Source organism: Crotalus tigris, unplaced genomic scaffold (genome assembly GCF_016545835.1).
Source record: "Crotalus tigris isolate CLP2741 ecotype Arizona unplaced genomic scaffold, ASM1654583v1 scf7180000017601.7605149639:7615979, whole genome shotgun sequence".
Taxonomy (NCBI): Eukaryota; Metazoa; Chordata; class Lepidosauria; order Squamata; family Viperidae; genus Crotalus; species Crotalus tigris.
In genome coordinates this window covers 4,662,441-4,689,546 of record NW_024096505.1, presented here as the reverse complement: position 1 = coordinate 4,689,546, position 27,106 = coordinate 4,662,441, and the positions used below count along the sequence as shown (strand labels likewise).

At 33.2% G+C, this 27,106-nt stretch overlaps 1 protein-coding gene across 1 annotated transcript in view; it reads left to right on the top strand.

Annotated features, from left to right (window-relative positions):
- The window catches only part of SIM2 (SIM bHLH transcription factor 2), a 38,523-nt gene extending 13,463 nt beyond the window's left edge, over positions 1-25,060 (top strand). The window contains exons 2-11 of the mRNA XM_039367950.1: positions 1,123-1,205; positions 2,317-2,406; positions 4,243-4,351; positions 6,646-6,731; positions 10,892-11,091; positions 13,366-13,472; positions 18,180-18,327; positions 20,170-20,338; positions 21,543-21,948; positions 23,044-25,060. Coding sequence (XP_039223884.1) covers positions 1,123-1,205; positions 2,317-2,406; positions 4,243-4,351; positions 6,646-6,731; positions 10,892-11,091; positions 13,366-13,472; positions 18,180-18,327; positions 20,170-20,338; positions 21,543-21,948; positions 23,044-23,765 — 2,120 coding nt within the window. The 3' untranslated portion in view covers positions 23,766-25,060. The remainder of the gene's footprint in view (positions 1-1,122; positions 1,206-2,316; positions 2,407-4,242; positions 4,352-6,645; positions 6,732-10,891; positions 11,092-13,365; positions 13,473-18,179; positions 18,328-20,169; positions 20,339-21,542; positions 21,949-23,043) is intronic.
- The last annotated feature ends 2,046 nt before the right edge of the window (positions 25,061-27,106 follow it).

Genomic DNA, 27,106 nt, shown 5'->3' with positions numbered 1-27,106 from the left:
TGCCTGTAGAATGCTGTGGAACTGCAGTGTTTTGAATCAGTCCACCCATTTTGTTTCTTATGTATAAGGACCTTATTTCAGAATATAGGTGACAATTTAGGTATTCTTAAGAAACCAGGATAAATTAATGGTCTTGATTCTTCAGACAATACATGTGACAAGTGCTTTGCTTGGGGAAGAGAGTGGGATTTATACTGTCCAGATGATGGCTAGCTGTGGTATTTCCAATGGCCAGAAGCACTAGACTTTTTTTTGAACCCATGCATTAGTGGGTGTTAGAGGTTTTGGCAGATTGTTTATTAAGAATGTGATTGTTCTGTAGGGTCATTCCCCAGATTCAAGTGAAGTAGCAACATTTGTACTTTCTATGGAAAACTATGAGGGGAGGGTAGCAGGGTTAGAGGAGGGCTGGCATATCCTGTGAAGGGGAAAAGGCAGGAAAGATGAAAACCAAATGACTTTACACCGAGGCATCAAACTTTGTGATTGTTCTGTTTTTGTCTGAATTGGAGTTTATAAGGAAAAAAAGACAAAACTTGTAGAAGGAACACAATGAATCCACTGAAGCAGTCACAGTTTAAGCAAAGAGACTAAACCCACTTGACTGCTGTTGCTTTTCCTGTATCCCAAAGCTAACTGAGACCTGTGGTGGTTACTTGGAAATTCTGAGAAGGTGAAAAAAAAGGACTCTTTTGAAACTGCATTTAGTCAGGTTCTGTTGGCTAATTTGAGGGAAACGTATCTGTGTTGTGTGAAATTATCCCTTAAAATAGCAATTGAACTCCAAGGAACATGTGAAGGCAAAAAGAGAAAGGGGTGACGGAAGATGAGATGGTCATCCATGCATGAACATGAATTTGGGTAAACTCCGGAGGATTGGAGGGGGGCTGGCATGCCATAGTATAGTTGATGGGACACGACTTAGCAACAAAACAGCAATCATGGATTTGATGTTCTACAAGAAAAGGCCACCTAGCCTCTATAGAGGGGATTCTCCCACCTAACAAATCCTACCATTCTGTCTTTCACACACATTCTCTGTTGAGGCCACTTGCTTTTTAGCCATGACTTGAGATATTGTCATCTATGCCTTGACTGAAGCTTCTTGATTTTTTTTTCCAGGTTTGGGAGATGCCTGGGGACAACCAAATAGATTAGGTCCCTTGGATAACATTGCAAAGGAGCTGGGTTCACATTTACTTCAGGTAAAATCTTTGGGATGTCTTCTCTGGTAAGCAATGGCTTCCAAGGGCCTAAATGAGTTTCTCCCATGTTTGGCATCTGATACATTGCAATGGAAAAAAGAGCATGGCAGGATTTCTGCCACTGAACTGTGGTAATTTCACTATTTTTCAAGCAACCTTTTTTAACCTTCCTTAAAAATATTTAAGAAATACATATTTTGACAAAGGTAAAAATATTTGCTTGAGAACATGGAGTAACACTGTCAGTCAGAATAGAGTAAGGCTTTGGTAAGGCTTTTTGTACTTTCAAGAATTAAAGCTAAGACCTTCAGCATTCAAAGCAAATATTCTGCCACTGGATTACACTACTCTAAATTGCTTCCAAACACCCGTTTTGGGGATTGGAAATTTATAGAATATCACTTTAGTGCTTTAAAGCAGTTTTAATTTTTTAAAGTTGATTTTATTTGAATTTGTTAGACTTGGTATTTTAAACTAGAAAGTTACTTCATTTTTACTGGTTATTTTTAAAATTCTATTTGTGAGGCCTGAGACAAGCATTTTGTAATAGGTCAAAATAGCATTTTATAGCCATATTTATAGTTTTAATTTTCAACGAATTTCCATGTTATCCTTTTAGAAATTATAATTTCATACTTTAATGAAATTTTCTAGGTATTTTAATTTTATGTACAATTTTCCAAGAGTCCATTTTTCAAAGAATCATCTATTTATAAAGACTTTAATTTAAAAGACAAAGTCAGAAGAACATAAAAATTCCCTCAAGCTAAAATTAAATTTGTAAAATATGAATAATTCTTCCAGCCAATTAAGTTTTTTTTCTCTTTTGAGAATACAATAACAGAACTTCTATGAAGAAATATTTTAAACTTTATCATCTTGATACAGTGAATTTAGTTGCTGCCTATGCAAAATTATCATACCTAAAAAGAGAATGATTTAGAAGTGATTTTTATAGCAAGTATATAATAAAGACTTTATCAGGCCAATATAGGTAATATCCTTTTAATATATGTTCTTCTGTAGGGGGAAATTAAAAACTCCTCACAAGGAACTTGACTGTAAATTGTAAGTGGTAAGCGTTTGCTCTATTTCTTTTCTTTTTTTACAGACTCTGGATGGGTTTGTTTTTGTGGTAGCGTCTGATGGCAAAATAATGTATATCTCAGAAACAGCTTCTGTTCATCTAGGTTTATCCCAGGTAGGAATAAGTTTTTGTCCCTCTGTTGAATGCTATGTTGGAAAGGTATCTAATATTATCTTGCCAGAAATATACAATGTCCTGCCTTGTTTGATTTTACCTTTTTTTTCCTAAACAAGCAAATAAATTGTAGGTGGATATTGCAAATCTGGTGCTATTGATAAATAATTAAACAACTCAGTTATCAGCCAAAAGACAAAAGAAATTAAGAACAGCCCTGGTTAAAATGGAGTATCCCAGCTACCCATTAATTGTTAATTGATAAGGTGCTTGTAATTTGTCTCTCATGTAACCTGCATCTGTATAACCAAATTATCTTTCCCATCGTTCTCATATCCTCATCCCAATTTAAATCCTGCATCAGTCTAGACTAGTGTTTATGAATTTTGGCAATTTTAAGATGTGTGGACCTCAACTCCTCAGCCAACAAATTGCCAAGGTTGGGAAACATGCATCTGATCAAATGAGCAGCCTTTTAGTAAAATGTGTTAGTCAGCAAAAGTACTATCAGACTCCTCCTGTCTTTCTGCCATTGTAGGCCAACATGGCTCTCCTCCTAAAATGTCAGCCATCTTTGTAGCTCACAATTCAAAAATGCAATGCAACCAAAATCCTTTCTAACTGGGTTCAGAGTGTCCTTTGGTGAAATAGATGATATAAAGAGGGTAGCTAGAGCAGTCTGATTTTTGCAGATCCCTTTAGCATTGCATTTCTGTTCTGGAAATAAAGAAAGAGATAGCATCAATTAATCTACCTTCCAGGTTTGAACCTCATACAAAGTCTAGGTTAAAATAATAAGGTGACAAGTATCCTTCTAATCTGGATATACCTGGGATTTGGGGTTGCACGAATGTTGTTGACTTGGTTCAATATGTCTTGCGAAGATGGCATAGATTATCACTAATGTAGAGAAACTACTTCATGTTTTTTTGTAATTTACATCTATTGCTGGGAGACTTTCAAACAACTTTTATGTTCTTTAGCATTAACAAATAGAAACTAAATGTAAGGTAATGATGGTTGGCTGGTTTAAGAGGTGAACAACCTAGGATCTATCAGGTGTGGGTCACAACAATGCCAAGTGGCAGAGCCAGTTGTAACAACTGGCAAATGTAATTCATTAACAACAATTGGATACATACTGTTTTTCTAACCAAAAATGGATGGGGGGGGGGGGGAATTGCAAATTAAAACTTGGAGAACCATTGCATTTTTATATATAACATTTGAGTCTAGGATTCTTTGCTATATTTTCCCCTAATATTGGCAATAAAACTAGAAGACTTGCAGCCAGAGATTCAAGAAACAGCCGGACTCATCAGGCTGTTTCTTGAATCTCTGGCTGCAAGTCTTCTAGTACAAATACCAGTCTTAGTGAAACTTTGCAGAGTATATCCAATTTTCAAGCCATATCTTATATCCAGAACTGTAAATACTGTAGCTAATTTGAAATGCTCAAATCCTGCTAATTAGCTTTATAGAAGTATTTAAAGGCTTTTAAAACTAACTTCCCTTATGAAGAATGGGAAAATAAAAATAATAGCAGTATGAAAAATGACTGTAGAGATTCTTAACATTAAAAAAGATAGTTCCAATATAGATATATACAATAATCTTCAAGCTATCTTCTGTGCAATAAGTTAGAACTGCCATAGTTAGAATTAAGTAGGCAATATCATTTTTGGTCAACAGCTGCTTTTGAATCGAAGTAACATTAGAAAACGTAGTAAATTATATGTAAATCAAACATATAACTTATAAGGATTTCTGAGGTATCGTATTCAAAGATGAGAGAACTTGCAGTAATTCTGATTTTATTAACTGTTTTCTTGGCAGGTAGAACTAACTGGTAATAGCATTTATGAATATATACATCCATCAGATCATGATGAAATGACAGCCATTTTAACAGCTCACCAACCACTTCATCCCCGTATTTTACAAGGTATTTCATGCTTTACTTAAATGTTTAAATAAAAAGATGGTAAAATATCAGGCTGAGCTTTGCGCTTTAACTTTCCTTATGCTAAAATCTTGGTAAATAGCCAAGGTCTATACTGTTACAGCATCTTTCTTCTTCTGCCAAAATTTGTACTGTTTGTTGCATATGTGGCTTTTCAAATTTACTTGAATACTTAAGTGCAATTTTAGGATTATAAGCTACAGGTATCCAATAATAAAGGCTGTGTTCTGAACAACAATTATTTACAGGGTATGAAATTACAAAAAGAGCCACAGAGAAAAATGTATGAAAACACATGAAAGACAGAAGAGAGAAACAAGTTTGTGCCGTGCGGTGCAAGGGAATGTTGTTTTGGTGTTTGTTAGTGCCGTGTGCAACAGCTGTATAGTAGCGTGTGCAAAACAAAGTTAGCACGTGTAATATGCTAATATGCTGTGTTATAACAAATGTGGTTGGTGTAAGGTGGTCACCAGGTGCCTATAAACCCGCCTTCTGATAACACAATAAAAGGGATGCTTCGTCTTTGTTCGAGGCTCCCATCCCGAGGAAACCACGTGTACGTGTCTGTTCTTCAACACCCATGGGAGACCGCTGGGCGCGTGAAAACCCACAGTATGAAATTACAAAAAGAGCCACAGAGAAAAATGTATGAAAACACATGAAAGACAGAAGAGAGCAAGAAAGATTGATTTCATTCCGTCATCTCAGGGATGAGTTTGTGGTCCTAAAAGGCACAAATGTAATTTCACAGAAGTGTGTAGAGAATCTTGTTTAATAGTCATGTGCAATCTGAGTGAATAAATACAATTCATTGCAAAAAATAACCAATGCCTATTTTTTTTATATAGACCATGACATAGAACAGAACAGACTCTTTACTTATACAGGGGACATTTTATTTTAGATTTATTTTTGAAGTCAAACATGTTGTCTTTGAATCTCCAAAGACCAGAAAGATATAATTGAAGAGACACACTTGATAAAAACAAATAATTCATTTTAAAAATTACATCTGTGACAGATATGCGTTTTGTGTTTATATATTGCTATGCCATTTTTGTTAATTGGGATCTTGTTTCAGACTGGATATGTAAATAAATATCTGACTTTCGTTGGATATTTAGATTTCTTTCCTGGATTATATGGTCTTCAGATAAAACACATATCTTCAATTTGATCTGTAGATTTGAATCAAGCTCACAAAAAGAGGCATGGATAGAAATATAACGGCTATTTTTCTAGTTTTATATCTGAGTATAGCATGAAGTTTGAATAAATAGACTGGAATTCTCCTAATTTATAACTGGGGCTTATGGCTAATGTATATACTATTAAGAGAGAAGGAAAAGTAAAAATATTATCTATAGTTATTCCTTGCAGAAACTATCCTGTTGAATCATCAGCATGGTATATATCTGGGGGATACTGTTATTTTAGAACTATGTAATCTATTAATAATAATTTTTATTTTATTTTTTATCCTGTTCCTTAACAGTGTACAATGTTTGATTAAAATAATTATTGAAATATAAAACAAATAATAACAATTGAAAAGATTTAAATCTTTAAAATCCCAGCCCATAACATACACAAGCACACAAATACACACAGATATTGCTAAGAGGGATGGTCTGTTTGATGAGGGGACTTTTAACAGATGTAGGCACTTCTCTTATACCTAGCTTACAGGATCCTCCATGAGAAATTAATCCTTTTAAGAAGTTAAATGGATAACATAGATTATAGCATTATTTTGCCATGGTGCCATGATTCTCTGATGCCATTTGTATTTTTCTTTGTATGTCTTATGAAACCATTTTATTTTGGAATAATTTATCATTTCTATTTTTTATCATTTTCTATTCTATTTATATAATTGTGCATTGCTGCTTGCTCGTTCTGAGTAAGCAACATGGGAGCGGAATGAGAGGATTGTTTTTTAGATGAGTGCATGGTTCTCCCCATGACATTGTAAAAAGTGAAGATGACAGACAAAGTACACTTTGCCTTTGTGTGACCACATTACTGAGAATCATAATTTAAGTGATTTTTAACATTATCATGCCAATAATTAAATTTAATAGCATTTAATTTTGTTGAAATACAACAACCATGAGCAAGGTCATTAATATATTCATACTGGACAAAAGTAATAATGCTATCTTGTCTTATATATTTAAGAATTGTAAGAAAATATTTTCAAATACATGGACAGTAGCCAAAGGAGAAACTTAAGTAGCATGCTTGTATTTTAACTCTTTATATTTTGTCTGCAGAATATGAAATAGAGAGATCTTTTTTCCTGCGAATGAAGTGTGTCTTGGCCAAACGAAATGCAGGATTAACAAGTAGTGGTTACAAGGTAAAACACAGTTTTATTTAAATATTATTTTAGAATATTTAATTTCATACACTCAACTACATCAATAAAAAATGTTGGGCCAGTGGAGGCTGAGCTAAAATAATTTTGGGAAGAGATATAGTGAAACAAAATTTACTGTGAAATTCTCCCCCATTCTGATTATAGTTGGGGGATTAGGAAATGAGGTAAGATATTTCTACAATCAGAAATTCTCTGTATACTCTTTCTTGGTGACATATAGGTTTTAGCCTCCTCTCTTTCAATTTTTCCTTCTCTCCTTTTGTTTTCATCCACATACTGGCTTTTTTCTTTGTTCAGTCTATTACTACCTGGAATTGGAATTGTTCATTTTGATACTGACTCCTTTGTTAGTAATTATCTATTACTAATACCTTCACAAGATCTCTGATGTATGGTTTTTTTCCTGACTTCTGCCATAGAATCCTACCTATCATTACCTTGAACTCTTAGGCTGGGAAAAGAATTCAATTACACTAAATTCTAATTTCCATTAGGACCAAGAATTCCAGTATGACATGGCTAATTTTTCTCCAGTATTCTAGCTGTTTTCTCTATATTAAGAGCTCCCTATCTATATCAGATTTGAGTCAACTGCTTAGGGGATGATATTACCTGATTACTTCATCAAATGCTATTATATTATATTAATTATATTATATTATTATGTTATATTATATTGTTATTATATTATATTATTATATTAATTTTTATTTGATATGATCATTAGACTAAACAAACTATAGTGTGTGTTTATAAGTATATGCATATGTATATGTAGTAGTTTATTGTTTAGTCTAATGATCAAAACAAATCAAATAAAAATGTAATATAAAAATATTTGATGAAATGATCAGGTAATATCATCTCCTTACTAGTTGATCCAAATTTGATATAGACAGGAAGTTCTTAATTGAATGGCTTTAGCTATAAATGTGATAGTCTTTTCTACTATCAACACACATACATATACAAATGTATAGATATATAAAGTTAAAACATCAAAATGGTGACATATGAAAGCATAGTAAAAAGTTGCAACATAAACATTTTTCCTAGATCTTTCCTAGCTTTTTCTACAGCTGCTGTAGGACGTCTTTCTTATAAGCATAGTTGTTTCTCTGGTATGTAAAATAGGTTCAAAATGTGGCAGAAATATAGATTTGTTTTATTTTCCTAAACTACCAACTTTCTTGCTAGGCTTTCTTCCTTACTTTACCTGACTGGAAACAGAGCAGAAATATAACTAGCCCCCAAAGAAAGAAAAATTGTAATTAAAATAAAAACTTCAAACATTCCTACTAGATTACAAAGCATTTTTCATATCAAGGAAGTATTATATACATCATGCTAATGGGAAAGGCCTATTGTAGCAGCAGACTGTCATTTAGAAAAAACTGGGAAAGTATCGTTCCCCACTTTTGTAATGTAGTCAAATTGCAGGGTTGGCCTGGAAGGAAGAGTTCACAGCAACCAAACCAGGCAGCATTGCCTGAACCAACACTACTTAGAAAGTAGAAAAAAGAACACCTGCCTAGTGATGACATTGAGGGAAGGTAATGGGAAAATACAGGGCAATGAGGTGTGTATTTGCTCTCCAGAAATGATTGCTAGGTTCACAGGCAATCTGACAGAATAAGCCCCAAATCTTTCCAAGTGATAATTATCAAGTCCAGGTTAATTGACCCTTTTGTGCCTGCCTCCCTTCCCATAGGTGAAAGTTTTCAGTAGAATAATTCTGGAACATCAGGATGAAGTCCGTCATCACTATTATTTCATACCTGTTTGATCTTTGAAAGAATGGCATTTGTTTTTGGAAAGCATTACTTGCATTTTCCCCTTGATTGGGCAGGTAATAGTGGATACCGGCAACATTACTATTATTCTTCTTCCATTTATTTAATTCAGATATTCTTTGTAGTATCACCAAATTCATTTACTTGGATTCCTAAGCAAATGTTAATATTTTTGATGTATGGCACAATTCTATTACATGTCCTATTAAGGAAAATGGTTTTTCCAGTTCAATCTTGGAAATAATCTGATAATATTTTTGTTACATCTGTTGAATAATGTGTGTCTTTTTGTTACATCTATTGAATAATGTGTTTAAGCACATTTTTCTTATTGCTTGTATTCTGAGGCTTAGTTATAAATAATGAAGGCAATGAAGTTTATTTCTGAGTGATTATGATGTAATAAATATATCATAGCAACATTTTCATATCCTTCAATACTGCACAAATCTTTGTCTACCACTCTTAATGTATATGTTTTCACAACATACATTATGAAACATCTTGATAATGTGTTACTTTTTATACAAAGGCTTCATTAAGTTTCCATGTGCCTCTCCATTTTGTATTAGAACACATACTAAGTAATACAATATTCAGAAATACTGAACATTTATTTTTCTTTATTAGCAGTGAAATAAATTGGAATTTGAATATCAAAAGGATCTATACATGTGTTTTATCAATTACAACAAAGCTTTTGGATGATAGCACATAAGCTATGGGCAACTTTGTATGATCTTGGTGTCCCAAACCACCTAATCAGGTTTATCAGATCATTGTACACAAACCAGGAGGTAACAGTGAGAACTCTTGATGGTGACACAGATTGGTTCAGGATCAGTAAGGCAGTTATATAGGGATGTATTTTATTGCAGAAGTTATGTAGAAATTAGATCTGGAACTGCCTGATGTTGGAGTGAAGATTGGGGGAAGAACCATAAATAATTTGAGGTATGCAGATGATACAACACTATTGGCTGAAAATAAGGAAGACCTGGAAAAATGATCTGGAAAATCAACGACAAAAGTGAAAAAGTAGGATTGAGTCTTACATCAGGAAAACAACAATAATGGCCACAGCTGCTGATGGACATGAGATGTTTAAAATCAACATGAAGAAAACTGAATTAGTTCAATTTATCTTCCTTGGATCAAAAATTGCTCACAATGGCAGTTCTGCTCCTGAAATCAAACACAGGATAACCTTAAGCCGTATTGCAATAGCCGAGGTGGCGCAGCAGTTAGAGTGCAGTACTGCAGGCCACTTTAGCTGACTGTGTTCAGCAGGTCAGCGGTTCAAATCTCACCGGCTCAAGGTTGACTCAGCCTTCCATCCTTCCGAGGTAGGTAAAATGAGGACCCAGATTGTTGGGGGCAATGTAATATATATATATATATATATATATATATATATATATATATATATATATATACATTGCTTACTGGTTTACACCGCTTAGAGAGTGCTTGTACTTAAAGCGGTATATAAGTCTCATAAATAAATAAATAAATAAATAAATAAACAAACAAACATGAATAACATCTGGAAAAGCAGAGATATTGATGTAATTACAAAAAGCAGGCTAGTTAGAGTAAACCTCTTTCCTATAATGATGTATGAGTGTGAGAGAATTGGACAATAAGAATGGCTGATTGAAGAAGAATTGAAACTTTGAACTGTGGTGCTGGTGTAAATTACCATAGACAGAGTGATTAACAGAGGGGTGTTAAATCAAATGAAACCAGACACCTCATCAGAAGCTAAAACCATAAGCCTACATCTAATTTACTTTGACTGTGTCATGTATCCAAATTCATTGGAGAAGGCAATGGTGCTAAAAATGATTAGAGGAACAAGAAGGGGCAAGCAAAGAAGCTGCTGGCTTGATACCATCAAATCTGATACAAAGATGAACATCGAATAAGTGAAAAAAGCTGCTTGTCATGGTAGCATGGAGAACATTTGCCTATAAAGTCGCCAAGAGTCACACACTACTGAATGGTTAAAATAACAACAAATTGGAATTTGAAAAGCCAACGTGGACTAACTAAATGCAACTATATTGAGTCAGGGTCTTCTCAGTTCATTGTTAAATTAATACAAATTTATATGTCAATTATATCAATTTATTAATTATAAATTAATTTAACAATGTTAAGTTAATATCATGCAATATATTTATTCACCATTCCTAAAAATTAATAGTCTCTTGCAGCAGACATTTTAACAAACTGGACAGCAAAAATAAATAATAAAGAGAAAAATTCTGGGTTTTGACTCAATATCATCAAAAGGCGATCTATTTTCTGTCTCTTTACGAATACTATTTTTGTCCCTATTAGGTGATCCATTGCAGTGGCTACTTGAAAATTCGGCAATATATGCTGGATATATCTTTGTATGACACCTGTTACCAAATTGTGGGGTTGGTTGCTGTAGGCCAATCACTACCTCCAAGCGCAATTACTGAGATCAAACTTCATAGTAATATGTTTATGTTCAGAGCAAGCCTGGACTTAAAGCTTATCTTTTTGGATTCCAGGTAAGTAAAAGTTTTTGAAACATAACTACTCTAATTCTTCATCATGCTAGGATAACTTGCAGAAGATAGTTTAAAAGCATAAAAATTAAAACAATATAAACAAACAATACAATATAGAAAATTGAAGAAGTAATGTTCTCCTTGGATTGATAGATTTAGATTACATGCTAAATCAAATCATTTTAATTATTTAATAATTGTTTATTGATAGGAAATATTTAATAATTGTTTATTGATAGGAAAGTGAGTTACCTATTTAATACCCATGACTGCTTTTTAGCAGCTATGTAAGCAAAACTGAATGAATTCACTTTTATAGGTATGGAAGCACAATTAACAGTATATCTGCCCTAAGAGTCTATTTAAGTTCACTATACATTTGAGTTCATTGTACTTTGTTCTGAATTGCTCCCACATTAACATAATTTAGAAATAATGAGGAAGAGTTCACTCAATCACAATATGAAAGGGAGCTTTAGATTTTGAGAGAATCAAATGTTAGATGTTAGAACATTTGAAAAGCTAAAACGGATTTGCCACAAATATTGCCAAAATTGTCTGCAAACTATCAAATATGCATTGTCAGCATTTTGTTCTATTACTTTGTATCCTTGGTTAGTATTTGAAATTGTGTACAACACTCAATGGTTCCAGAAAATCTTATTTCTGATTACTAAAAAATTAAAAATAATGTAGGTATTAATTCTAATTATTAAAAAATAACCTAAAAGTAAAAGGAGATAATTAAATAAAATGAAGAAAAATACTAAAACCACTTTTATAATACTAAATCTAAATATAATATTATATAAATAAAACATAAAACTAAATAAAAATATAAATACAAAAACTAAAATGAATAAAAAATCAGCAGCTCATTACTATCACTCTATCGCCATCTTGAGTGGGAGTCCTGTTAGTTGACTTAGGCATTTTTAAAAAATATTTCCTATCACATACAGAGTTCTGCTTGCCCCCATCCCACTATTTAAAGCATGAATATGCTCAGGCAACTATTTTTTATATTTCATATCTTTATTTGATGTCTTCATTTCATCTTCAGCCTACAACTCAGGAGCTTTAAATCATTTTTAGCTGCTCTAGTTTAAAGCAGCATTTTGTCTTCTCCCAAAACAATTTTATCATGAACACAATTTAACACATTTCATTTATAATGCAGTTGATTATGTAGTCAGGATTATGATCTATCCAGCCTTTATCGGCTGTTCTAGGCTGCTGTGAAAACACCCCTCCATTCCAGTCACTAGGCATTACTCTCTGGCCATTTTGATGTGTGCTTTCCAAAGTACATGTCCGCTCTGTCCATGCAAGACAGATTAGACCAGGAGAGTATGGACAGAGGAATTGTTCAAGATAGGATCCAACTTCAGAGAGATCCATGAAGGCCAGTCCAAATATCAAGTTGAAATTCCCATCACAGAACAAGGAATATAAGGTATTTGCAGGGAAGTTGTTCCAATAAGGGGAGGTGAACTGGGGGATCTCGTGTATGCTCTTAAATAGAATTCCTGGGTGCTCAATTAGAAAAGTTAATGTCATTCTTCTCAAGGAGCCACGGTGACCTTTGCTGCTTGGCCCTCTTGAGCAGGCATATGATTTAGGCCTTGACATTCTTCCAACATCTCGCTCTGACTTGTTACTGTCGGAATCAGTGGCCAACTGCACTGAATCACACCCATTATTTCTACATAGCTGACAGGCTATTGCCTCTTGAATTGTAGGCCAGAAGTAGTCTAGATTCTCTTTAGTTTCAGAATCAGTGGAGGAATTCATAACAGCTCCTTTTAGGTATTAATTTAGCACTTTTGAAAAGTTACTGGATCTGGGTCAAAGGTTGATTTAAGCTAGGAAAAAGATACATTGTCTGCAGCTGTATGTTGCTGGTTCTATCATCACTGAACGCATTACAGGCTTGCTGCTGCTTTGATCAACAAACAGTTGGTGCTGCTATAGCTTTTTATTGTTTTTATTAGAGAACTTGTTCCTGATTGATCATTCCCTCTCACTTCATTCTATGCCCTTATTTTATACATGTAACTTATTAGCCAGGTTAATTTTGCACATAGGTTTAGCACTGTTTCTGCATCTGTGACCTGTTAGTTGAGCAATTTGATAAAAGGCTAATGGATGGAGTTGCCAGTCCCAATTATGGTCAGTAAGTGAGGACTATCTGTACTTCAATTTCTAGAAATTGGGAAAAAATGACAACTTGTTTGCAAGAGTAATGCTTCTTGGATATATTTTCCATTTTAGAGTCACTGAATTAACTGGATATGAGCCACAAGATTTGATAGAGAAAACTCTTTACCACCATGTGCATGGATGTGATGTGTTTCATTTACGATATGCTCACCACCTTTGTAAGTAATAGGAAACAAATAATGTGCAGTGTTGATATAGATGGGTTTTCAATTGAATGTATATGTTATGAATATTTTCAGACATGGCATTCAAAAAATTGACATGTGAAATATATAATTGCTACCAATTCTGCCCCTGCCTTCTACCCTCTTATATTCTCAATTGTACATGAGATGTTATGTTCTGAACATAATCTTTAAGAATCAATGATGTGTAAATGATCTCTTATTGTCTTAAAATTTGCTTTGATGAGAGAGGGATTAGTAGGAATTACTAAGAATTCTCAAGCAGTGGTCAGATGCCTGTTGAATTAAGATATAAAGAAAACATAGTTGAAGTAGCCTGTCTCTGAAGAACAGTCCATTTAATAGTCTCATGGTATATCAGGAACTGGAGATAATTAAGGAAGGTGGCTTGATGGAACAAATAAATTAATAAATTCAGTAGCCTTTTGAATAGAGGCAATGACAGTGAAGAAAGGTCCATACACCACTGTCCAATATATTGGAATTCTCTCCAAGAGAATTTTTTCATCATATTCTGGACAACAGAGGTGGACATCCTTGTAAGTGCTAATAGCTTCTTCACTGCTCCACCTTTATAATGGAAAGGAAAACCATCAATCCCATATTCTTTTTCTTCTCAGAACAAAGGGATAGAAAGATGTTTAAAAAAGACTTACATGTATCTAAGTAGAAAATTAACCAAGTCTGACCAGTTAATTTAAAGATTTCAAAAATCTTTTTTTTTTATTGAAAATTTTTAAAATTTTTACAAATAGGGAAAAGAAAAGATAAAAAACAAAAAACAACCCTACCCAACCACCCCAACCCTCCCACTCCATCCCCCCAACCTTCCCAGAGCTGAATATAGGCTTAATTAAAATTTCTAAAAATCTTAAAAAGAGATTAAAAAAGTATAAACCATAAATATATCTAAATACATTACATAAGCTTATAAGATAATTAACAATAATATATATGTAAAAAAAAGCATAAATATTAAAAAAGAAAAATGCTTAAAAAGAAAAAGAATAAAAGAGAAAAGAAAGAAGAAAAGATGTTTATATATATATATATATAAAAGAAGTAAAATAAGATAAAATAAAAATAAGAAATATAAGAAAAGAGAAGAAAAAAAATACAATCTATAAAATATTAAGATTTATATATAAGTTATTGAAAAACTAAGTAATATTTTTTTATATCCAACTTATGTTGTATAAAATCTATCCATTTTTCCCATACCGCAAAAAACTTCTCTTGCGATTGATCCTTTAAAAAAGCCGAAATCTTTGCCATTTCCGCCAAATAAGAAACTTTAAAAAACCATTCTTGCAAGGTAGGCAAAGATTCCTTCTTCCAGTATTGCCCTACTAACAACCTTGCGGCTGTGATTAAATTTAACATCAGTATAACCTCCTTAACATCACAATCAGTAACGATACCCAACAAAAACAATTGTGGGGTAAATTTTACCCTCCTTCTAAAAATTCTTTGAATATTCCACCATATCTTAATCCAAAAAGCTTTTATATTTTTACACGACCACCAAATATGATAATAAGTAGCATCCAAACAACCACATCTCCAACATTTAGGCTGTAAGTCAGGATACATACGAGACATTTTTTGTGGATCAAGGTGCCATCTATAAAACATTTTGTAAAAATTCTCCCTTAAATTCTGGGCTTGTGTAAATTTAACATTCCTCACCCAGATGGTTTCCCAGGTATCTAGTAGAACTGGTTCACCAAAATTTTGTGCCCATTTAATCATACATTCTTTAATTAGTTCTGGTTCTGAATCCAGTTCTACTAGCACCCCATAAATTCTCTTAATATGAGTTCGCCTTTGGTCTTTTACTTGTTTAAAAAGATTTTCATCTTCTCTAAGCAAACCCATATTACGATCTATCTTCCATCTATCCACTATTTGTCTATACTGAAACCATGAATATGTAATATTTTCATGTGCTAAATCTTCCAAAGATTTTAACTGCCAATTTTTACCATCCCATCTGAGTAATTGTGCATAAGAAACACTATCCATCTTAACTCCTCTCCTTATCCCCTCTATCGCATGCCAAGGTATAGCCCATAATGGTATTTTAAAATCACTTTTATAATATTTCCTCCAAACCCGAAGTAAAGAAATCCTTATAATATGAGATTTAAAAACCCGGTCAACTTTTTTATTAAAAATTAAATAGGCATGCCATCCAAAAAGTAAATCCAAACCCTCCAAGTGGAGTATTTCTACATTTGTTAAATTAACCCAGTCACTAAGTAATGTTAAAGCCACAGCATCATAATACAATTTCAAATTCGGTACTTTGAGTCTACCTCTCTCACGAATATCTTGCATAATTTTAAGCTTTACTCTTGATTTTTTCCCTGCCCAAATAAATTTATTGATACCTTTCTGCCATTCATTTAAGTTAACCTCATTCTTTAAGATAGGTATCATTTGAAATAAAAAGAGAAACTTTGGCAGGACATTCATTTTAATCACCGCAATTCTTCCCATAAGGGATAAATGCAACTTCTCCCAATTTTTCAAATCTCTTTGTACCCTGACCCACAATCTTTCATAATTATTTTTATACAATTTTACATTAGAAACAGATAAAGTGACCCCCAAATATTTTATCTTATCAACAACTTCAAAGTCTGTCAAGTTAACCAGAGTCTGCTTATCCAAATTAGTCATATTTTTGGGTAATATTTTAGTCTTATTATTATTAATTTTAAATCCCGAAACCCGTCCATATTGGTAAATCAATTGTAACAACTCTACTATAGAATAGATAGGTTGAGACAAGGTAACCACCAAGTCATCTGCAAAAGCTCTTAGTTTATATTCTTTTTTATTAACTTCTATTCCTTTTATTTCCTGAGATTCTCGAATTTTAATCAGCAGAATTTCGAAAGTTAAAACAAACAGTAATGGTGACAATGGACATCCCTGTCTTGTCCCTTTTTCTATTGTGAAAACCTCTGACAAACCCCCGTTGACTATAAGTTGTGCCGTTTGTTTTTGATATATAGCACCAAGAGCTTGTAAGATTTTTTTTCCAAAATTCATATCCTCAATTAATCTTAATATAAACTGCCAATTCAATTGGTCAAAAGCTTTTTCAGCATCTAAAAATATCAGTCCTGCAGAAACTTGGTTATTCTTATCTAAATATTCTAGTAATTAATAATTTGTCTAACATTATTCTTCATATACCTACCAGTTATAAAACCCGTTTGGTCCTTATGTATAAGCTGGTGCAAAACCCTCATGAGCCTATTGGCTAAGATTTTTGCAAAAATCTTATAATCTACATTTAAAAGAGATATAGGTCTATAATTCTTTGGTAAAGTAAGATCTTGATCTTCTTTTGGAATTAAAGATATAAAGGCTCTGCCCCATGACGGAGGAGTCTCTAAACCCTGTAATATATTATTAAAAAGCTCACATAAAGGTTGAATCATCTCTTCTAGCAAAGTTTTATAATAAATAGATGTCAGGCCATCCGTACCCGGTGCTTTACCTAATTTTAATTCCTTAATCACTGTCACAATTTCCTCACTAGTAATTAAACCATTAATTTCTTGTTTCTGATCTTCTGTTAATTTGGGGAAGTTGGCTTCACTTAAATAATTATTTATATCTAAAGTTTGTACGTTAGTACTCTTATATAGTTTTTGATAATAATCTAAAAAAGATTTCTTAATCAACTCCTTCTGATACACCAATTTACCATTATAATTTATTTTGTCTATAATTCTCTGTCTCTGTTTCTTTCTCAATTGGTAAGCCAACCATCTCCCTGGTTTGTTGGCATTACAAAATGTATTTTGTTTCATATACAATAAATTAGTTGCGGTTTGATCAGCCATCAAAAATCTTGGTCAGCATATAAAGGAAGATTTTTTTCTAGAAAAATATATCTGAGATTTCTCATCTGATCAACCTATTTTAATGAAAAACTTAGATCAAAATAAAATTACTCTCTTTTTGAGAAGGATGTGGATTCCTGAAAGATTGCTATGAATGAAATTATGTTGCATCAACTGACAAATGGGAATGAGGGTGAGAAGAAAATAAAATATATTAAATTTAATTTTTTTGCAGCCATAAATGTATTATTTTATGTCAAAAAATTCCAAACCCAACATTTCTGTTTTTATTACATGAACATGCTTTGCAAAAACAGTATTGGTTGCAATGGAGGCATTGTGAGGATATGTAATCCAAATTTTTCTTTGCTATGACTTAATATTTTAGATCAATAGTTGTATGTGAAATGTTAATAGTAAGTTCAGTGATGACCAAACTATTGGCTGATTTGAGACTGTGTTTTATACATATAGAAAATAAGATATAAGAGAAGTTATCAAGGTAACCTAAAGTAAGCATACAACATGGGAGTTAAGAGTAAACATATGTAGGATTGTTATATTAATTACACAGTGGATTTTTGTGTTAGATTTGGGCAAAAAATATTTATATGTAAAAACTAACATAGAGAATTATGTTTCTTTTCCTGCTTGAAAAAGTTCTCCTATGTATATTCGATTCGATTCTCTCCTTTTCTTAAAAAACAAAAAGAACAGTCTTATCTGAAAAGTTACAGTCCTGTAATTTTACAAAAGCCAAGAAGCTTTGGACCAGGCAGAACATAAATGTAATTCAATCTCTTTAATGTTTTTATAGTGTTGGTGAAAGGACAAGTCACAACCAAGTACTATCGGTTGTTGTCAAAAAATGGTGGCTGGGTTTGGATCCAGAGCTATGCCACTATTGTACATAATAGCCGCTCATCAAGACCTCACTGCATAGTGAGTGTCAATTATGTCCTAACGTAAGTCCTCATTTCTTGCAATTATAGGCTGACAGATGTATAACTGTAGCTCCTTTTCATCTTGTTTGCATTTGCTAAGGGGGTTGATAATTTTAAAAATACATTATATTGTCATGGGACAATATAAGGGAATGACAATAAACCATTTTTGGTTCTAGTATCATCTACTGTTTGTTTCAATGCCTGTCTTAGACAAGCAGCTACCAATTGCTTGTTAGTATTCTCCAGAAGGGATGTAGTTTCTTTTCCACTTGCGGCAGAAAAAGTTTTAATTGATCTTTGGATGGGTTCTGAAAAATCTCTTACTCCCAATTATCCTGGAGTCATAATCTTAGGGCCTGATTGTTTCAGCCACTTTATGAACTAACATGTGTCATTTTATTCACTGTAGAGTTGCTCTTCCTTCTTCCTTCCCTCCCTTTGTCCCTGTCACTCTCCTTTACCTTTAGATCAGGGTTCTCAACCTTGGCAACTTTAAGACTTGTGGACTTCAACTCCCAGAAATCCTCAGCCAGCTTTGCTGGCTGAGGAATTCTGAGAGTTGAAGTCCACAAGTCTTAAAGTTGCCAAGGTTGAGAACCCCTGCTTTAGATATATCTCCACTTTTTTAATAGGTGGGAGGCTTTTGTGCATACCCAATGCCTGATTAATATACAACATTCAAGGTATCTCTCATGATTTTTTCCCTGTTTTGGTAACACAGCAAAGCCACTAAATAAGTTTCTACATATAATTTGCGTCAGCCTTTGCAAGAGTTATTCACATATAGACTAGATAAGCCAAAGACCTCTCTGTGCTGGCTTGCTTGATAACAGCAATATATTGTGGCAGGAATTAGAAATGTTGGTTCAGACATTTTTAAACTGAGCTGTTATATCAACTATTGACATTATAACCAAGGCGCAAGTAACTAGGAACAGCAGTTGAGTTCAAAGCACTAGAAGTTTGTTGCATGCTATTTATACACAAGAACGAATCTGATCTACCAACAATCAAGGCAAATTGGTGCTAGATAAGAGTCAACAGAATTCACAGGGGTATGGACTTAGGTCTCTTATGGCTGTGTAAGGATTCCATACTTACGATGCAATTGACCTGACCTTCGGGCTCCACCTGGTCATTTCCTACAATAATCTGGTCATTTCCTAGAATAATCTGAAGAAAGTATATACCATGCATACTAAGGTGTAACGGACCTCAATAAAGTAGCAGTTTCCCAGAGAGGAGAGAGAATATTCCAGAAAGGGGGATGGCAAGATAAGAGGCAGTACTCCCAGGATTTGGATAGGGGACATGGAAACTAAATAAGGATGTATTGGTTAGGGTGAGAGTAGTAAGTTTAATTTGGTGAGATTCTATCTGTTGTTGTTGAGCAAACTGAACTCTGGCTGAATCGCTCTTCATTGTTCTTGGTCTTAGCCTAACAGTAGACTTTCAATCCAGACTGTGCTCACATTATATCTTGAGTTTATATACAAGTTGAATGTGTACATAATTGCTATTTATATGGAAACATTATAAATTAACTTTATATTGTCAGTTGTCCATTTAGTTCTGTGCAACCTCAACCAGGGAACAAGTCTATAATTGCATGTTCCTAAATTATTCCTCTCTGGAAATAACTTTGGGGTTCAACTTTGAGGATTTTGATTTAAATTTCATAGATTATGAATGATAGTTGCCGGAAATTTCAAGGCAATCTTCTATACTTTTTGTATGGGATTTCATTTTAATATATGGTTTTTGGATAAAACATTTAATACTGTGTTTATATGGATGGGTTCTTGGCAAAACTCAATGAGAAATGGTTAATCAACCTGTTGCTATGCTGTTGTCTTGCAGAGATATAGAATATAAGGAACTTCCATTGTCACTGGACCAAATTGCCGTTTCTAAATCACAATTTTCATGCAGAAATTTGATGTCTACCTCACAAGAAACAAGAAAAGCAATAAAACCTAGGAGTAATAAAATGAAGATGAAACTCAGACCAACTCCTTATCCACAGCAGGTATTTTTCCCCCCTTCCCTCTGGACAAAACTGTTCATATATAGTGACTACAAATTGACTACATCAGTTTGTGACCATTTACAAATATGTTTATAGCAATATTTAAAAGTTCATTTTCTGACTGATGCATCCATCTACAACCAAATTTTGTGTGCCTGACAAAATGCATATCAGAATGAGAGTAATGCAGATGTAGCTGTATGAGACTGAAAAAGGTGGCAGTAGCCAGTAATCTTTGCAGTGTCTTTCTTTGTCACAAGTTCACGTAACGACCATTTCACCACCTGATTTCTGGAATAGCACACAGTTATTAGAGGAATGGGCGTACTAGTCACTAGACTTTCTCTGCTATTCAAATTATCAATATTTGCACTTTTTGTAATCTACAAATTGACATACTGGTCCATATATATTCAGGGACAAGAGTAATAACTGCTGTAGTGTCATTACTGTTGATCTTTGCTATTACTCTATTATCTCTATAGATTTTTTTAATATCACAATGGCATGGTTATATCAATAACATACTCTTGTGATAATTGTTGTATGTAATTTTAGTAAAGTATTTTTCTTTTTGGACACTGACACTAGTCAGGGTTAAAGATTTCCTCACTGCTCCCATTTACTGCACATCTCATCAAATGCTGGCTTGTAGAGACCATTGTTTTTGGTGCCACAGCACTATTTCTCATAATACCTTAGTTGATTATGTTATGAAGATTGCACTTCTTTGCATTAAAAATAGACAGAAAGTCTCCTAGCCTGACCCAGTTGGTCTTTGTTATTCTCTGTTCCATTTCAAAACGTGTAAAGTTTTTTATTCCTCATTTTTTTACCCTAAGATAAAAAATTTAAAATCTACATGGTTCAAATGCTATTTGACAAAACAGTTTAGACAGCATCCTTACTGAATTTTTTAAAAAATCTTCTGCAATTGTGGTCACAAGTCGAGGACTACCTATACTAAAAACTATAGATTATTTTAAACATCTAGGATTAAAGAGCAGGGTTTTCAGAGGAATGGAAGGAGGCCCAGAAAAGCTTGATAAAGGTCCCTCTCTTTAGACATTAAGCCTTGTTAAGCTTGTCTCTTTTAGTGTGTGTGTTTCAAGGTGATTACTTGGCTGCATGCATTCTGTTACTCTGCAGTACTGACAGATTTCAGAGTCCAGTATTAAACACTTTCTTTTCTTTTCGTTTTCAGCAATACGGTTCATTCCAGACAGAGAAGCTGGAATGTGGCCAAATTGGAAGTTGGAGATCTAGCTCCATAGCAAACTCTGCCACCATCCAAGAACAAGCCTTTCATTCAGAAAACAGTGAACTTTTATACACCCCACCGTACAGCTTGCCTTTCTCATATCATTATGGGCACTTCCCTGTAGACTCTCATGTATTCAGTAGCAAAAAACAAATGCTGCCTTCTAAATTTGGCCAACCTCAAGGAACACCTTGTGAAGTAGCACGGTTCTTCTTAAGTACATTGCAGACAAGTGGAGAGTGCCAATGGCACTACACCAATTCTCTTGTTCCAGGGAGTCAATCACCATGTAAAAGTCCTGATCAGTCAGCATGTAATGTACGCCATAATCTCTTACAAAATTATGAAGGTGGGTATTATGCAAGCAATTTAAGAATAATGTTTAGATTTTAAACCATTTTTAGATTCTAATAACATGTCATAGAGAACATTTGGATAAAATGTTTGATAATATAAGCAACTTTAGATTAAATTATCAGATCCTGATTTGTATTTTTATAGGATTTACAGCTACTCTCATTGTATAGTTATTGTAATTGAACTCTTGGAAGTCAAAGGTTGTCATATTAAATCTAGAGTCTGAAAGACAACTCCAGATTCAAGAATTCTTTAAATCATTGGCAAATTTTGTTGCACCAATTCTTATATTTTGCACTTGGATATTGGCACCCACATTAAAAATAATGGTATTTTTATCTATATCTATTGTGGTTTTGTCAATATAAAAGCCTAATGTAAAAAAACCCTAGATTTACACTTATTTTTTACAGGATGCGTTCATAGATCTGAACATCTCGGTCTATGAAGATGTACAGCCTTGGTTTAGGCCTCCTGATAATTGTATATTGTAGAGAAGGCAATACCATATTCTCACAATATTAACTGTCAAAGACTAAGATCTCATGAAAGAAAGAAAGAAAGAAAGAAAGAAAGAAAGAAAGAAAGAAAGAAAGAAAGAAAGAAAGAAAGAAAGAAAGAAAGAAAGAAAGAATTTCTTAAAATTAATATAATTAACTACAAATGAAACTGGGAGTTTATTTTGCAGTTTCCTACAAAATAGAAAAAACATGGCAGATAAATAGAAACAAAATATTTTCATCTTTGAAATCTGGCATATTTGGTATGAATTACAATTGTGAATACAATTCAGGTTCACTTGATTAATAATTTTGGTCTTTAGAGATTTTGAGAAGCTGCTTCAGCTTCATCTTGAAATTTGGTACAGAATAGTGTTCCTTTTTCTTTTGACAATTGCATTTAGAGTGTAGCTGCTTATTCATTTCTTTTAATGTTGATACCAGCAGCATTTTATTCTAAAATTAATGACAAATGTACCCAGTTGTTTTTAATGATTTATATTCAGATATAGAAATTGCAGTTTTTTTATTTTTTCTTCATCTTTTGAATCCTGTTCATCTAATGTATTTCTTTTTTTCCCCCTAAGTGCCACTACCACATAGACGATACAACCATGAAAGTACCTCTGAAAGTTTTACAAGTTGTGCTAGCTTGACACCCAATAGCAAATACAAAGAAGAAATCTACGATTCTGGCATTATAAAACACAGCAAAACAGAAAGCAGAATTTGTCCAGCACACCATCTCATTAAAGAAGAAAGTAAAGTAGTTTTCAACAGAGACTTGCAAGAAAAAAACAGCATTAGTGAAAAGGCCTTTTCAAATTCCTCCAATTCCTTTTTATCAAAATCAGAATCTTTCCAAAATAAGTCAATTGGACAGTTAAGTCACTTTGTCCCAGTTCCTACAGTATATGAACAAGCAAGAAGAATTTATATGAAAGAACCAAAATATGAAAATATTGCTACTCATGCTACAAATTTAAGTGAGCTGGAATCTGAGGACAGAATGATTGCAAAGCTTGACAGTGACCCTGAAAACGACCATACGGTGGATGTAAGACATGCAGGACAGGTTCCGCTTGTCTTTCTGAACTATCACCGAGTTTTAGCCAAACATGGCACATTTCAAACTTCTTCATGCATGGCGACAGGCCACATAACAGAAAATTATGGACACAATTCTGAGGAAGTAAATATGTTTTACAAAAACCAAAGCCCCTCATCAGCTTCTTCCCCTGAAACTCACAAAGAATCCACACTTCCTCATTATATTGGAACTTCTGTAATAATAGCCAGTGGAAGGTAACAATAATTGAGCCTATTATTAAATTAAAATAAACAAATTGGAATAGTTTCCAGAGAGCATGAATATGCATGGCTGTAGCCAGTAAGGAAAGTTCAAGGTCAGTGGGTACAAACTTGTAGGTTAGCCATGTAAAGTAATACATTTAAGGTGAGGAAACAGAAAACGTCAGTGTTGTTTTATTACTAATTAATCTCTGCAGGTTGACTCTGCCATCAAGAAGCCATGTAACAGATGATATTTTTTATTATTCTTAAAGTTTACACCTTGATTTTACAAGTATCAGTACAAAGATGGTTTTCTTATCAACTTCAATTCTACAATTATGTTAACATGCCTGCTAAATGGATATACTTATTTATGGCAGTTTTTTCAAGTAATCCTTATTCAATATCCTGGGAACATTAATGTTTACAAATCATTCATTTTAATCCCTCTGACTTTAATATATTTTATCAAAGCACTCAAGAATTGCCATCCTGCATGACAACTATGCATCTTTGAACAATTAAAAACTCCATGCTTACCGTTTGAAATATCTACCAAAGAGTTGACACTGTACTAAAGTTATTATATGAACCTTTTTAAAGAATCTCTGAAAACCAAGAAGAACTTTTTCTGTTTCAGATACAACTTCTAGATAAAAGAATAGATCCAACATTTCCTTTAATTCTGATCCAAGAAAGTAGAGAAGATGTATTCTGCTAATTTTGCTTTGATAATGAGATTTCAATTTCTTTCATTTCAGCAGTAATCCTTTTCCAGAGGGTTTTGTGTGTGTGTGTTTAACCCAACACATTGTGGCAGTTGGCTTGTTAAGCTATGATAAAATGCATTCACAGAAGGAATAAATGATAATCTGATACTCCTCAGGCCTGTAAAATTTACTTTGGATTTTTAGTAGAATATATATTATGTTGATTTTTTTATCTGGAGAATAACAGTCTAAACACTTAAAAATGTTTTATGTTGTAAGAATTCACAATAAGTACTCTTCAGAATCTTTTTGGGAGCACTCCAGAATACATATAAAGGAAACCATGTTCATATGGTCCTGCTCCTAAAACTGATTGCAGGTCACAAAAATTGTGTGGATAAGAGAACTTCTGCATGCAATTACTGGAATATGCTACTATTAGCTGGATGTAACTATTGAAACACATTTTCCTATTTTTAAGAACATAATAAAAAACCCTAATAGGTCCACACATGTATGTATGTGTGTGTAATGTACATTAAAATTTATGTATAATATATACTGACATAACAATACAGGTAGTCCTTGACTTATGACCATAATTGAGCCCAATATTTCTCTTGTAAGTGAGACATTTTGCCCCATTTTACATGGTTAAGTGAATCTGGCTTCCCCATTGACTTTGTCAGGTCACAATAGGTGATCATATGACCCTGGAACGCTGCGACCAACATAAATATGAGTCATAAATATGAATTTTGATCATGTGACCATGGGGATAGTGCAATGGTCAGAAGTGTGAAAAACGGTCCTAAGTCGCTTTTTTTCAGTGCCATTGTAACTTTGAACAGTCACTAAATGAATTGTAAGTTGAGGACTACCTGTACAATTTAGTTTTAATTGACTAGGTTTTTTGCCTCACTGAAATAAGGCAGTGTTTCCAAACAAAAGGCAGTATTGTGAGTGTTCTAAGTACAGCCAGAACCAGTATAAGGTTATTTCTGTGAAAAGTTTTGTTATCTTGTGCAATAAACAAAACGTCCTCACTGATTGCACCTTGTTACACATCAAATAAACATAATAGACATTTTCTTAAACCATTTTTCCTGAAATACACTTTATTTGCTTTCTGATTTTATAAACATTTGCTACTGTGGAAAAAGAAGATTATGTTAAAGGAATTTTTGTTCTCAGTATTATCCTTTCAAATAATTGAGAATGCACTTTTATTTTCACAGTGCCAAAGTAAGGTTCTTCAAATTTCAGATAGGGATAAATTGTGCCCTGAGCTGAAGTACATAGTTCCAAAATGGTGAAAAGACCGTTCTAGAAATTCAAAGCACCTTTTTACTGGGACCCATATTTTATTATTAGTGGTCAAACTGTTCTTTCATTTCAGTATTGAATATCTTCTCATACTGGAAATTTCTGCTGAAAGATAATGATTTTGGAGTGTGTGACTGGAAAACCTGAGCAACCAGGACAGATATAATTGGTGACACATCACTTTTATTATAAAAAGAGGAAAACAGCCATATGCACAAATCATCCCCAAATAACATATATGAAACCACCCTAAATTTAGTTGGTTTCTGACAAACTCTCATTTAAAGTAGAAAACTTGTGCATTGGAAAATAGATGGTTAGCTTATTGTTATAGTTTTAGTATTCAAAATCCACAGTCATTAATACAGTATTAAGTCAGATTGACTACTTGCAAAATCTATGAGATAAAAATTAATGCAAGGAACGGGCTTGTCATGGTCTGCCCCAAGCTAGGTTTTCATTTCATTTTGAAGCAGAAGCCTGATTTTCAGAATACTATGAAACTTTTTAAGAAATCATGTCTAGAGATCTGAGATGTCTGTATTACCAATACCAGAATAATTGTTTGCTACTGCACCAAAATCACAACTGCACCATTTTCCAAAGTACAAAGTTAAAAATATGTTAATTAATTTACTCAGATTACTCAGGCAATTTAAACTCATCAGTTAAATTTATATATTGCAATAATGTTGAGTGAAATTATTTTTATTCCTATTAATCAGTTAAAATAACAATCTGCAAATTATTACACTTTTCCTGAAACAACTATTGCTGAAAACAGCAGTGGTAAATAAATCCTGTAGTTATAACATTACAAGACTATATTATCAAATAGAATTAGTTTACTATGTTTTGAACGAGTGCCTATTTCTATATTCATTTAGGTAATGTTCTGGAAAAATATATTTATGCTAAAACATGAATTTTTATTTTGTTATATTAAAATGTGTTTCCTCTTGCAACTCTGGTTGTTAACTGCCTCATAAAAATAAATCTAATAGACAACTGTATAGTAATATTTTACCTGTTTTCTAAAATGCCTTTATGCACAGTTTTGCATTAAAAAAAAAGTATTAGAACCACCAGATTGTAATTGTAATACATGGTCTACTGTGGTTCAAATAATCCTGTTGCTCTGCGACCTTTTAAAAGTGAATACAGAGAGGGATCTTCTTTTATGATTTTGCATATTCTATTGCATATTAATCTAATTCAATTAAAAATTATATTCAGGAAAAATGCTGTTATATACTCTACTATAATGAGGTATGTTCATACTTGGAATTTAAATAGAGAATTCTGCCTTCAGAATTAAAGA